Raw genomic sequence first — 14,692 nt, forward strand, 5'->3', positions numbered from 1 at the left:
GAAGATGGCACCCAGGGCTAAGAGTAGAGTTCCCATGGCATTGACAACAGGATCCCTAACCACTGGTGACACCCCACACCCACCCTCTGCCTGGGTGCTGGAGCTCCAATCATAGGACAGCCACACCTCCCAGCTCCAGCTTTTGTTACCACTAGCTGTCATGTCTCTTGCAGGCTACAGGGGAAATGAGGACAGTTATAAATGACCAGGTTTTCAAAAGCAAAATCAATAATATACCTGAGGATGTAGCCCATCTTTTTAGCAGCATTTTCCAGGTAAGCTGTGCCAAAATGGGCAAGGAGCATAGCCTGGGGCGAGAGGGGAGCAGGCTGACAAGACCACCTGAAACTCATCCTGTCTCAGTGGGAATGCCGAAGGCCGAGGGCTCCAGGAGGCTTCCCGTGTCTGCTCGGCCACTGCCTGATTTCCACTTTGTTTCTGTGAGTTCATACACATGCACCTCCTCCCACATCTCCCCTCCGCCATTCTCGTGTGCTCTGCTGCACACAATAGAATGGCGGTGTGGAAGCATTCTACGGCAGCCATGCTCCTTCCAACAGGCAGGGCCGGTGGCCGCCGTAGCAATCACCACCACCCCGCAAGGCTCGTGTGACAGCTGGACAGGTCCCTTACAAAGGCCTGGGCTGCTCACAGGGTCCCAGAGAACAGATGGCCTGTGGTCCCCTTGTGGGTATTGGTGCCCTGCACTGTACCCCCCACCCTACCCCCAGGGGCACACCAGATGGACAGCCATCACCCGTGTGCTCCCCTGGACAGCTCCAGACCGCTGCTCTCACAGATACCAGCCTGCTATCCTCCAACCCCTGTTCTGCCTGCATCCCCAGTGCTTGCTCAGCTGGACAACCATCTCCCGTGACCAGCTCCTCCCATTTCCCTGGATTGGATGGTGATTCCCTAACATCAGATTGGGATTCAGCACACTTGTGTTTGCCCACCAGGTTGTGAACTTCAAAGGGCACAGGCTGTGTTTTCAGCATCTTTGGATCACAAGTGCCCAGCATACAATAGGTCCTCAATCCAATGCCTGTTGAATGAATGAATGAATGAATGAATGTGTACAAGCAACACCTGAGAGCGGTGGCGGCCAGCCAGGGCGCTGATGCAGTGTAAGGAATGAGGAGCAGCAGGCAGAGCTGCCCCAGCCACAGCTTTGGGCTGGGAAACCCGCAGAGATCCAGCTGCAAATGTGGGGCTCTGGGTGCGAGGTCACATCTGCTCCAAAGTTCTCTTTCCTCTAAACTAAAACCCAAGACGTGACCTATGACATCCATTCAGCCACACCCTTCAACTTGCAGCGGGTCTACTCACCCCGGGGATGGTGCATTCCTTATGGGGACTGAGCTCTGTTTGGAGAAGCCCTTTCCACAGCACAACTCCCACTTCTGTAAACGCTGTGCAGGCAGCGAGAATGACCATAACGTCACCACAGTAATGCCCATAGCTACCACTACGGAGTGCCTGCTGTGTGCTGGTCCATACAGAATGCTTTCAGTAGGTTACTTTCCCAAGTCTCACAGCTTAAATGACAAACCCAGAATCTAGTCCCAGGACTACCTGACACCAACCACTATTCCCAACGACAAAAGAAAGCTCTTTCTAGATTTGGGTGGGGGGAGGGGGAGGGGGAGAGAACATTTCTACTTCTCAATAGGAGCATAATTCCTAGAGCTGTACTGTCTAGTAGCCACATGTGGCTATTTGGATTTAAATTAATTTAAATAAAATTTAAAATTCACTTCCTCAGCCACATTTTAAAATTTTCTTTTTTATTGATTTGAAAAAGAAAGAGAAAAAAAAGTGTTAATTTGTTGTTTCACTTGGTTGTGCATTCACTGGTTGATTCTTGCATGTGCCCTGACCAGAGATAGAACCCAAAACCTTGGTGTATCGGGACAATGCTCCAATCCCTGAGCTACCCAGCCAGGGCATCACTAGCCACATGTTAAGTGATCAAGCACCCCTGACTGAAGGCTCTGGCATCAGGCAGCAAACAGAGAACATTTTCATCCTCCCAGAAAGTTCTGCTGGACTGGCTGGCCTAGCACCTCTCCCTCTAGATCTGAGTAACCTAGAGAAACCTTTCTGTCTTACCCCAGGGGACACGCTACGGGACACCATGCATTTCGCTCTCTTCTATGCTGTGATCCTGTCAGGGCAGTGATATGTGAAAAAATACTGGCCTCAGCCCCAATACTATTCCTCTTAACAAAGGGTCTAGGATATTTCTTTTCCAACCCCAATGGCTTAAAAAAGAAAAAATCTCAGTAGCATCCCTAACGTACACTAGGCACTCACTACCAAGTCCCTACTGGGCCTGCTCTCTCCCAGGTCAGTGCAGCTGCCCGCATCCGCCTTGGCCTCCAAGCCCTCTCTCCCAGGGGAAGCTCCCTGGGGCTGAGCAGTGGGGCACCAAACCCTGGCAAGGAGGTGACCACCTTACCGCTGACTTGAAGCTCACAGCGCTTGCCAGAGCACAACCACTTTCCAAGGACCTAAGTCAAATTTCTAGCTCCCGGCCTGCTCCTAAGGATGGAATACAAGGATTGTGCCAGTGGTTCTGGACCCAGCTCCACCACGCTCACATGGCCTGCTGGAAGCTTGGCCACGGGTCCCCACCACAGACTTGCACTTGCCTGGCCATGGACAGGATATGTTCTTTACGATTTTTATGTCTTTAAACATGGTGGTTTTCTGTTCCCTTCAGCAACCCTTTGATCTCAGCGTGCTCCTGAGCATTTTGAATTATAAACCACTAGGATAGGCCTGACCTTCTTGTCTTTGATTTCATGGTGTGGCTCTTCCTAAATATTCTCTGACCTAGTGTTATTATTTGAAAATGAAAGGCAATGGAAATTGAAGTTGACAATGTCAGGCCTCCCTTGGAGAAGCCTGATTGTGACCCTGGAAGAGGGTTAGGTTAACTGGGGGCCCGGGACCTGCTGTCGATTTGCCACATGACCTGCTGGACAAGCCCCACAGTCCCCATCCCCCTTTCCTGCATCATTACCTGCCCAGGTCACTGCCTGGTGGTGAGACTAAAGGAGAAGAACAAGAAAGCCTCACTAAGAGAGCTGGGGCTGGGACAACATGTTCAAGAGCTGACCATATAGCTTGTTCCAAATTGTGTGTGCATTAAAGTGAGATTCTGTGAAGGTCAGGGAGCTTCTCAAGGGGAGACTGTGATTGCTATTGACTGAATCATGTCTCTCCCCTCATCCCCCTCCCCCCAAAAAAATCCATATTTAAAGCCCTGCCCCCCAGTGAGATGGCATTTGGAGATAGGGCCTTTGGGAGACAGGTATGGATGAGGTCATGAGTGTGGGCTACTCGTGATGAGATTAGTGTCTCTATAAGACGAGGAAGAGACCAGAGCACTGTTTTGGGCCCTTCCTCCCTCCCCCCACCACCCACCACCACATGAGGACACAGAGAAAAGGTTGTCATCTGCAAGGCAGGAAGCTCTCACCAGGGACCAAATCTGCCAGCACCTTGACCTTGAACTTCCCAGCCTCCAGACTGCGTTGGGTAAGCCCCCAGTGGTATTTTATTATGGCAGCCCAAGCTGACTGATATAGTGGCTTATGCATCACAGCATCCCTGAAGTCTGACACAGTGCCTGTCACACAGGAGGCTTGGTTAATGGGTCAATGTGTGCCATCCCCTGTCCTGGTCAACAGGTCATGCACCTCTGATGGGCTTGGCCCTATCCCTATTGTGACCCAAAGCACCCATTGGTGAGAGAATCCGTCACCTGGGGTCAGTGAGGAGGCATCCTCATGATTTCGCTTGGAGGGAAAAAGCTGTGATTAGGCCTCATTAACCCCAAGTCCTACCAATACAGCTGTTTGATTTGACCACTGAACACAGGCCACTTGTGGAAGATAACAAGCTATGGTACGGAAATTCCCCTGCCTGCCTCTGCAGTATGTGCCTGCCCTGCCCCTCAGGCACCTGCTTCCACGGGCTCCGGCGCTTCTGCAGGTCTGTCCTTGCAGACAGTGGCTCTCTAGGCATGGTATTCTAGGATGCCTTTCTGGAGTCGGTGGGCTCACTTGAGTTGGTCTCCGGATTTGATAAGTGGCAAAGAGGAAGAAGCAAAGAGGAAGAAGCAAAGGACTCTTGAGGCTTCCCCATGGTTAAGGTAGGTTTGGGGTTGTTGATTTTGTTTTTATTGATTTCAGAGAGGAAGGGAGAGAAACATCAATGATGAGAATCGAGGATTGACTGCCTCCTGCACACCCCCTACTGGGGATCGAGCCTGCAACCCGAGCATGTGTCCTGCCCAACACATGTGAACTACTGCTTCATAGGTCAATGCTCAATCACTGAGCCACACTGGCCAGGCTAAAGTGGGTTTTGATAAGATCCAAACCTACTGTCTGGCGGAGGAGCCAGGCAGGCATTACAGGGAGAAAGGGGAGCACTTAGGGCTGGTGTGGGTCAGAGAAGGGGCCTAGGAAAACCCTTCTGATTTGGCTTCTGCCTGGTCCTGAGAGTTGATTGAAGGATGGGCATACCCTGCATGGTCGTGAGATTTCACACTGCATGGTTTATGATCAAAGACCGGGACCACGAGTCAGAGCCCTGGCTAAACACTAACCATTACCAGCACTGTGTTCCCCAGCTAAGCTGAGTCCTCACCTCCACAGGTCTTTCTGTGATGCTACAATTAGAACTCCTGCCAGATGAAAGGGATTAAACAAACCTGGGAAGAGGGGTAACCAGAAGCCAGGGTGAACACAGCCAGGTCCTGGAAAAGGAAACACATCTGAGTTCAGAGAACCCCACAAGCCCTGGGAGGCAGGTACACATAGTTCATCCTCCTCCAGAATTAGCGAGGTCCCCTCTTTTTCCTCCCACCTATCCAACCCTAGCACCCCAACACCCACCCCTCTCTACAATTCCCTCCCCTCCTGTGGGAAAATATAGTCCAAGCGACAGCTGGGCTGGAGCCCTGGGTTCGGCTTTGGGAAAGCATGAGGAGTGACCCTTGGGGGCTGCAGGTTGAGGGGAACATGTGGAAAGAGACGAATTGTATTGGAAGAGGGAAAGAGAATTGGCTGTGGGCAGGTGCTCTGCTCGTGGCCAAAGCTCCTTACCCTGGTCCTGGGGCAAATGGTCCCTCAGAGCACACAGAGACCCAGAGATCAGAGATCGGAGATCAGGAAGGGAAGCTTAAAAAGACAATGAGCCGAAACCGGTTTGGCTCAGTGGATAGAGCGTTGGCCTGCGGACTGAAGGGTCCCAGGTTCGATTCCTGTCAAGGGCATGTACCTGGGTTGCAGGCACATCCCCAGTGGGAGATGTGCAGGAGGCAGCTGATCGATGTTTCTAACTCTCTATCTCTCTCCCTTCCTCTCGGTGAAAAATCAATAAAATATATTTAAAAAAGAAAGAAAGACAATGAGACCATGTAAGATGGTCAAGCCTTCATTTTCCCCTTCTGTAAGGAGCCAAGTCAGTCATCCGCATGCCCCAGGCCCACGGAGTGGGAGCAGCAGGTTTGGCTCTTCCCTGCTGCAGGACCTTCCCAAGCCAGCAAACCATGGCTGAGACCACACCCCTTGTGCCCCAGCCCCTGACCATCTCCCCATTCCCGTCCTAGGGACAGGCGGGCCATAACAGCACCCTGGCAGTGGGTCACTCACTCCTTCCAAAACTATGTGTTGAATGGCCACGAAGTGCTGGGCGCCCCTCCCTCGCCCGTGTGTGGCAGGCGGCACTACCGCTGACCAGTCCAGACCTGGGCCATTCCACGCCAGGGAACCTCTCCCTCAGCCCCCAAAAGGCCCCCACCTGGCGCCTGAGGGCTGGGGTCCCACCTCTGAGGAAGCTTACGGGGTTGGCCCTCAACCTGTCAGGGACACATCCCAGCTCCAGGGTGAGGAATGCCTGATCCCCCCTCCTCCCTCAGCCCACGGGGACCTTTTTGCCGTCTCCCTTTGGGGTGCTTCTGGAATTCTGTCCTCAGACCTTCAGAGCCTTGTGATAGGGTCTTACCCCCTGGGGTGCTAAAAGCCACCATTCTGGCCACTCCCCACAGGCACCCCCGCAAACACCCCCCGCGGGTCCCCTCGGGTCCAGGTGCACTAAAGCGCTTCGACCTTGACGCCGGGGGTGGGCGACAGGGTCTCCAGGTGCACGCGCTGGTGCTTGAGCAGGTGCTGCTTCTGGCGGAAGCTGCGCCCGCAGGCGGCGCACCGGTAGGGCCGCTCGCCCGTGTGGTTGCGCCGGTGCCGCGTCAGGTTGGGCTTCTGGCTGAAGCGGCGGCCGCACTCGGGGCACGGGTAGGGCCGCTCGCCCGTGTGGATGCGCCGGTGGACGGTGAGCGCCGACCACCACGCGAAGCTCTTGCCGCACTCGCTGCAGATGAACTGGCGCTGCTCCCCGGGCCCCGCCAGGTCCTCCCGCGCGCGGCACCACCGCACGTCCGCGGGTCGCCGGGCCGATGGGGGGCTGTGCGGTGGCGCCGACCGGCCCTGGGGGACGTGGGCCTGCGGCTCGGGGCCCGGCGGCCGGGCAGCGGCGGCGCCGGTGTGCGCGCGCTGGTGGGCCCGCAGCGCCGCGCGGCCGGGGCAGCTCTGGCCGCAGACGGGGCAGCGCGCCGCCCGGGCGCCCGGCAGGTGCGTGCGCTGGTGCTTGAGCAGGTGCTGCTTCTGGCGGAAGCGGCGGCCGCAGTGCGGGCAGGGGTGCGGGCGCTCGCCCGTGTGGTTGCGCAGGTGCCGCGTCAGGTTGGGCTTCTGGCTGAAGCGGCGGCCGCACTCGGGGCACGGGTAGGGCCGCTCGCCCGTGTGGATGCGCCGGTGGATGTTCAGCGACGACCACCACGTGAAGCTCTTGCCGCACTCGCTGCAGATGAACTGGCGCTGCTCGCCGGGCCCCCTGGCGGCGGCGGCGGTCTGGGCCCCCACTTGGCGCCACCAGCCCTGGAAGAGCCCCAGCCAGGCCCACTCGGGGCGCCCCCGCGGCGGCCCCGGACGCAGTCGACGGCCCCCGCAGGCCGCGGATTCCCGGAGCAGCTCCCACAGCCCGGCGCGGGCGCCCTGGCGGTCCCGGGCGTGCGCGCGCTGGTGGATGCGGAGGCCCACCGGGTGGCGGAAGCAGCGCTCGCACTCGGGGCACGAGTAGGTGGCGGGCCGCGCATGGGTCTTCTGGTGTTTGAGCAGGTGCTGCTTCTGGCTGAAGCGCCTGGCGCACTCGGGGCAGCGGAAGGGCCGCTCGCCCGTGTGCTGCTGCTGGTGGCGCGCCAGGTTGGGCTTCTGGCTGAAGCTCTTGCCGCAGCTGCCGCACAGGTAAGGCTTCTCCCCGGTGTGGGTGCGCTGGTGGATCTTCAGGGACGACCACCAGCTGAACCTCTTCCCGCAGTCCAGGCACACGAAATGACCCTCGCGGGCAGACAGAACGGGGCTCAGGGGGCCGGGGGCTGCCCCCGGAACCTGGCCTGCCAGCCCAGCATCCTGCTCAGTGGGAGGGGTCCACCTGGGACCCCCAGTCTCCTCCTGTCCCCCCAAGGATCGGGGTTTCCCCAAAGCCTGGCATGGTGGGAGGCTCAGGGGCTGCTGGAAAATGTTTTCCTTGTCCTTGGAAAGCGCGGCCGGCGGCGCCAGGGTCTGCAGCAGCCACTCCGGCTTCTCTTGCTTGATCTTCATCACCAGCCGGTCTCCTGCCAGAAGCAAAGAGACAGAGGACGGGGAGAGTCAGTCACTGCTCTGAGCTCCGAGGGAGACTTGCTTGGAGGACAGAGCAGGAGGGCAGAGCATAGCAGGAAATAAGACAGGGCAGAGGATGCACAAGGAAGAGATTGAAAGGGGAGAAGATGAAATGGGGAAAGGAGAAAGGAGACAGTAAGAGAAGGAAGGGCAGTAGGGCAAGCACAGGGGCAGGTTGGCGGTTGGAGAAGGACAAAGGGAAAGATGCAAAACAGGAAAGCTGGTCCTGGCCCGGTGCTCAGTGGTTAGAGCGCCAGCCTGTGCACCATGGGGTCGCAGGTTCGATTCTGATTAAGGGCAGGTACCTGGGTTGCAGGTCCAATCCCTACCCCAGCAACCAATCAATGTGTCTCTCATATTGATGTCTCACTCTCTCTTTCTCTCTCTCCTCTCTCTCTCTTCCCCTCTCCCCTCCCTTCCACTCTCTCTAAAACTCACTGGAAAAAAATATCCTCAGCTGAGGATTAACAACAACAAAGAAAGGAGGGAAGCTAAGTGAAGCTGCTGTGCCAGACACACCGGCTGCCTCCCTGCTCTGCCTGAGGCCCAGGAGGCACAGAAACAGTTAAAGACACCCATCCAGTGAGATCTTCCCTGGAGAGCAAGCAGAACACGGCCAAGTTCAAACATCTTCTTTTCCAAAGGATCATGTGCTGGGAGTCTGTGCCCGGTCCCTCAGTGGCCCATGTCACTGCCGGGCCCTCTCCAGGGTGGCAGCCATGGTGTGTGAGCACCTCACCTGCTGGGACCTTGGCCGTTTGCAACATCAGTTTTCTTCAACAAAATCAAGAACAAGAAAGTCAGCCGGAGCGGTCTCAGCACCAGAACAGGTGAGCCTTGTCTCTACCTAGGCCGCTCTACTCCCGAGTCCCACACACAGGGCTGCTCAGGGCTACAGGGGCGCTTGGTTCCTCTGGCTCATGGACATCAGCCTGATGGAAAAGGTCTGCTACACACACTGAATACAGACTGTATGTTCCCATTATATGAAGTTCAAAAGCTGGCAGGACTGATGGATGAGTTAGAAGCCAGGATAACGGGCACTGTTTGGAAGGGGGCAGGAGGGACTTCTCATTCTGGCAATGGTCTCTTTCTTGATCTGGGTGCTGGTCACATGGGAGTGTTCACATCATAAGAATTTATAAAGCTCCTGAACTATGCATTTTTCTATGTGTTCCACTTCAATAAAAAGTTTACATTCAATTAAAAGTAGGTAAAATGAAACAGTTGCGAACAAAAGAGAGAAGCTACAGTAAACAACAGGTTCCAAAATTTAAAAGACAAGAAAATAAATCCAGAGGAAGTAGGAGGGAGGAATTAGCAAAGAAAATAGTACGTGTGTGTGTGTGTGTGTGTGTGTTCCCTTGCCTGGCAAGTTTTGAACCGCCCTTTGTCATTTTCTTAGCTCCTGTAATCTGTTTTTGTCCCATTCTTTGAAGACCTTCAACGTCCTGCAATTCGACACCTTCTAAGTGAGGGCAGCTTTGGAGGGACACGAAGACGAAGGCGGAAGACGTGCCAGGGAAGGAAGCCATGGTTGGCTCGCACCTTTCCCTCTTCTGTCTTACCTGTGCTGGCACCAGCCAGGCTGCTCTCCATCCCAAGGGACCCACGGCATCAGCACGGTGCCCCGACTCGGTCTGTGCGTGAGATGGGAGAAAGGAAACAGAGTTGGCCTGTGGGACAGGGACAAAGGCTTTCCCAGTCCTTGTGCCACCTCACAGAATGCATTCCTTCTTTTCCAAGAGCTTTTCTGCCCATGACCTCGGCTGAAATGTGCAGGATTTTTTAAACTGCACACATACCTGCTAGGCAGGTAAAACAGGCATAATTCCCATTTTATGAAGAGGAACCTGAGGTCAGAGGGCCACTGACATGCCCCGAGTCACATAGGTGCTGAATGGTGGAGCAAGGCAAGATCCCAGGCCTTCTAGCTCCCAGGCTAAAGCCTCAGGTCTAGGCTCTCAACATCTGCAGGGTGGGGTATGAAGGACGCTGCAGAGGTGAAACTCAAACGAGTTAGTGGCCTGAGAGGTCTTGCAGACACCTGGGAAGGCAGAATTGTGCCTGTGAAACCACGGCCCTCCTCTCTCTAAGTCCCCGTCTATGTCCCAGCACAAACCCTCCCAAGGAGCACTCCGTGCAAGAACGCACAGTCCAGCTGGGCTACGCGTCCACCAATCCATGGCTCACCTGGTTGGTGAATGCTCCAGTTGTTAGAACATTTCCTGATGGTTCCTCGTGCCTGGAACATGATGGGGGACAGGTCATGCTGCTCAGAAGCCTCGGGCTTTGCACTGGCTGCCCCTCTGCATGGGGTGTTCTGTCTCAGATCTTGGCATGGCCCCACTCTCCTCTTTTAGGGATCACCTCCTCAGCACGGCCTTCCCTGGCACTCTGGGTAAAGTCACAAGCCTAACTCCACCTCACATTCCTCCATGACACTGTGCCACCTGACATGGCACTTACTCTACTCCCCTTCATCTGGAGGACAGGAACTCTTGGTGCCCACGGAGGAAGGCCCGGGACCTGGGATACAGCCCCACACAGAGAACACCTGGCAGCGCTGTGGCGCTCAGAGGTGGGCTGTGGGCAGCCTGCGGTTCATTCTCTCCACCAGGTACCGTGGACTGCCTCTGCTACGGACAGGATTCTGGCTTCACACGCCTGCTGCCCCGTAGACCCCACACTCCCAAAGAGCCCCACTGAGGACCTGTGGCTCTCAGACCAGCTCCAGCAGCTGCGACCATGGGGCTTTCCTGGCCATCAGCTGGAGCTTCCTCCAGGGCACCTCAGTCCAGCCACCCTCACAAGAAACCCTGTCTGATCTTGCTCCCCACCTGGGGCCCTCGAGAGCCCCCAAGCCCCCATCCTAAGGGTCCCCCCTCTTCTCTCCCAGGCCCCCTTCCCAGGCTGGGAATCTGGACCCTAACAAGAGAAGTGGGTGGGGGTGGGGGAGATAAGGGTAAATATGAATCTAAAATACAGAGAAGACATTTTTCCCTCGTGCAGAAAGGGAGAAACCCCTCCCCTTTCCTTCAGAACATTTCTTTAGAAAATTTCTAAACACAGGTTCTCCTCTGTCTCTTTGAGATGTACATAAATCATTTCCAAGGCAAAATAAGCCTCTTGCCAGCTTTACAACCCACCACTGTCTCTCTCAGGGACCTGGAAGCCATCTCCTTGAAATGTAAATCTCAAGGGAGACAGCGCCCTGTCTCCCTGACCCCATGGGAGGCTGGGACCCTAACCTGGGTGGACACCTGGCTCCAAGCTGCAAAACTACCTCCTGTCATAAAGGTATGAGAAGCGTGTTTTTCCTCTGGACAAAGGCAATTCACCAACACCCCCATTCCCAGGTGAATCTGGGATGAACTCTGTGTGACAAAGGTCACGTCCTCTCACCGGAGGACTAGTGACAGTGTACCTGGAGAACATGTGTGTAACAGACTGCACCTGCTGGGCTGTGTAACAGGTGAGATTTCTTTCTGTCTTTGCAATCTCCTGGTGGACTTCCTGTGATGTGCATCTCATTCTGGTGTGGTGATCATTCAATAATAAAAACAAAGACCCTAGCCGTTTTCTCAGTGGTTAGAGCAGCGGTTCTCAACCTGTGGGTCGCGACCCCTTTGGGGTCAAATGACCCTTTCATAGGGGTCGCCTAAGACCATCGGAAAACACATTTTGAATATATAACTACGTATTGTTTTTGTGATGAATCACTATGCTTTAATTATGTTCAATTTGTAACAATGAAAATACATCCTGCATATCAGATATTTACATGACGATTCATAACAGTAGCAAAATTACAGTTATGAAGTAGCAACGAAAATAATTTTATGGTTGGGGGTCACCACCACATGAGGAACTGTATTAAAGGGTCGCAGCATTAGGAAGGTTGAGAACCACTGGGTTAGAGCGTCATCCCGCCCATAGAAGAGTCCAGGGTTCGATTTCCCGGTCAAGAGCATGTACTTTGGCTGCAGGTTCCCCAGCCCCTGCAACCAATCGATGTTTCTTTGTCTCTTTCTCCCCCTCCTCCCTCCCTTCCACTCTCTCTAGAAATCAATGGAAAAAATATCCTTGGGTAAGGATTAAGCATAACAAAACAAACCTGCTGTTTCTCTCCTACTTTTGCGAGGAGATTTTCTGAGTTGGCTGGCGATTTTGTTTTTATTCTATTTCCCCAGTAGGGTGTGCTCTGCACTCCTTCTGTGGTTTATAGACACCAAAATCTGCCTGTGGGGCAGAGAAAGGGGAGCCCGGAGCAGAGGGGAGGAAAGGCCCACCGTGGGGGCCCTGATACACCCTGTGTCCCACGGCCGGGGGAAGCCTCACTGATGTCCACCTAAAGTGGCTCAGGGGACTGGCGAATAGGGAGGCCACCGGAAGTTGGGGAAACTCAGACAGGGGGCAGGGCCAACGTCAGTATGAGGACAGAGGATGGGGCTTGGCCTTATTCACAAAACCCTAACACGACACCAGAGGCCCCTTAGCCTAATCAAATCAGTCCTACCTGACTGATTCTGTCTTCCAAGAGGTATTAAGACCTAAAAATCGCCTCAGTGGATAGAGCGTCAGCCTGGGGACTGAAGGGTCTCGGGTTCGATTCCAGTCAAGGGCGCATGCCCGGGTTGCAGATCGGTCCCCAGTAGGGGGCGTGCAGGAGTCAGCTGATCAATGATTCTCTCTCATCATTGATGTTTCTCTCCCTCTCCCTTCCTTTCTGAAATCAATAAAAATATGTATTTTTTAAAAATCGCCTCGGGTGACAGAAAGACTTCAATTCTTAGTGAACAATTCACAGTGAATTAATTACCTCATCCCTGGGAACCCCTGGGCTCACTAGGGCTTGTGGTCAGAGTAAGACAGAAGTGGACACGTAAGAAAGTGGACCCTCATGGGCCCCAGGGAAAGAAATAAGAATGAGAAGGCAAAGGTAGGAGGAGCACGGAGGGCAGGAATAGGGGTGGGCAGGCCGTGTCTTGGGGGCCCACCTCCACCTGTGTGCTCAGGTGGGACATCTGGAAAACAGGCAAGCAGGTGTCCTGCAGACAAACCCTGAGCTAGCCAAACCCAGGAGAGTCCCTCCCCATGGCCACTTCCTTTCAGGTCGGCCAGGTCACCAGGTCCACCCTGCCCCACCCCAAGCTGTGCCTTTTCCACCCTTCTCTCTTATTCTGCCACCCAACAGTCTCACACCACCTGACGCATCGGTTGACCTGAGAGATGCCCAGGAACCCATCCAGCAGGCTGCCTAGCAAAACGCCCCAGCCAGCAAACAGGAGGCCACGGGGCCAGTCCGCCACCCCCACCAGTGCCCACTGAGTCTATGAAGGCCGCTTGGCCCTGGCCCCACACTCCAGTGACCTTTCCCGGACGGCCCAACAAGTTGTGTGGAGAGCAGGTCTCAGGGCAGGGCCCTGAGCACCATCCCCTTCCCAGCCCCTGGCTCCAGGCCCAACCCTCCCTACGTGGGGTCGGGCTGCAGCTGGGGCGTGAGTCCCCTCAGCTGGGGCAGCTGCCATGACAACTGCCAGACACACAAAGCGGGGATTGTGGCCTGTGGCAGGTGGTGAGGTCTGGGGCAGGGGAAGGTAACAAAGGAGCTTTGGTCTCAGCACAAACTTGGGGGCGGGAAGGGGCGGACAGCAGCTGGGGGAGAAGGGCCACAGTGCAGGGGCATGTCCAGGTCTCCCCCATCCGCCCACGCTCAGGCCCCTGGGACTTTCCCACCAGCCACGCACATCTCTCTTCACAGACTCAGGCCCCTGCTGGGGAGAAGTGGATCGCGCCTCATGTGTCCTTTGTCAGAGTAGAGCAGGGACTGGCCACATGCCCTGCACCAGGAGCTGAGGCTTTGAGGGGTGGCCCAGCTCCTAGGCCAGTGGTTCTCAACCTTGGCTGCACATTAGAATCACCTGGGAATCTTTTTAAAATCCTGATTTCTGGGCCCCATTCTCCAGATTCCCAGGTGATTCTAATGTGCAGCCAAGGTTGAGAACCACTGGCCTAGGCCCTGCTCAGTCATGAGCTGTGACCCAGGGCTGCACCCATGTTCTCACTGTCTGCCATGATCACTTATACCAACAATCCTGCCCCCACAGGAAACTGCAGGCAAGGAACAGGCGGGGGACAACCTTCCCCAGGTACCCCACCACATCAGGCTGGCCTCCCTCTGCCCCTTGGTCCATGCTTCCCTACTTTCTCTTAATCACATCTCTCCCAGCCCTCAGCTGGCTTAACCCCACCTGGCCCTCCGTGCCTCACCCACTCTAACCAGCCTCCTACCCTCTGCCTAGTCTGGCTGGCCCACTCTCTGCTGGCTGATTCCTCAGTGGAGGGGTGGGGGGGCTGAGAGCTTGGGATGGGGTTTGCTTCTTAAAAAAAAAATATATATATATATATGTTTTTATTGATTTCAGAGAGAGGAAGGGAGGGGGAGATAGAAACATTGGTGAGAGAGAAACTTCAATCAGCTGCCTCCGCACGTCCTCTACTGGGGATCAAGCTTGCGACCTGGGCGTGTGCCCTGACCAGGAAACGAACTGGAGACCTCCTGGTGCACGGGACGACACTCAACCAACAGCCATACCAGCCGGACTGGGGTTTGCTTCTGATTAGCCATGGGAACCAAGGCCAACTGCTTCTCTTCTCTGGGCCACAGTTTCCCCATCTGCAAATGCAAATGATGCTTGTCCCTAATGTACAGAATTGTTATCTCAAATGGAAGGGACAGTTGAAAAGACTGAAAAATGTTCACAAGGTACGAGATGACTTCTTTTTAGGTCACTGCAGTAGCCACATCTCCCGCCACACACTCCCCGCCTTGTAAGAACTGTATCCCGGGGTTTCCCCAGGAGGGAGAGCCCATTTTAGTGACCTCAGTTTGTACCCGCCAGCCTTCCTTGGGAACCAAGTCCACGGACAGCCTAGGCAGCCAGTTCCCCAGGCTTCTC

At 55.1% G+C, this 14,692-nt stretch overlaps 1 protein-coding gene across 1 annotated transcript; it reads right to left on the minus strand.

The window, feature by feature from the left end:
- Window positions 1-1,776: 1,776 nt before the first annotated feature.
- On the minus strand, window positions 1,777-10,189 carry ZNF775 (zinc finger protein 775). The gene is made up of 3 exons (XM_081102134.1): window positions 9,924-10,189; window positions 9,299-9,370; window positions 1,777-7,684 (listed from the first exon to the last, which is right to left on the minus strand). Exons 2-3 carry the CDS (start codon window positions 9,327-9,329, stop codon window positions 6,111-6,113), a joined length of 1,605 nt encoding a protein of 534 aa, XP_080958260.1. The 5' UTR covers window positions 9,330-9,370; window positions 9,924-10,189; the 3' UTR covers window positions 1,777-6,110.
- Window positions 10,190-14,692: the final 4,503 nt, after the last annotated feature.

This window comes from Myotis nattereri (genome assembly GCF_964212035.1).
Source record: "Myotis nattereri genome assembly, chromosome: 11".
In the NCBI taxonomy this organism is placed as follows: Eukaryota; Metazoa; Chordata; class Mammalia; order Chiroptera; family Vespertilionidae; genus Myotis; species Myotis nattereri.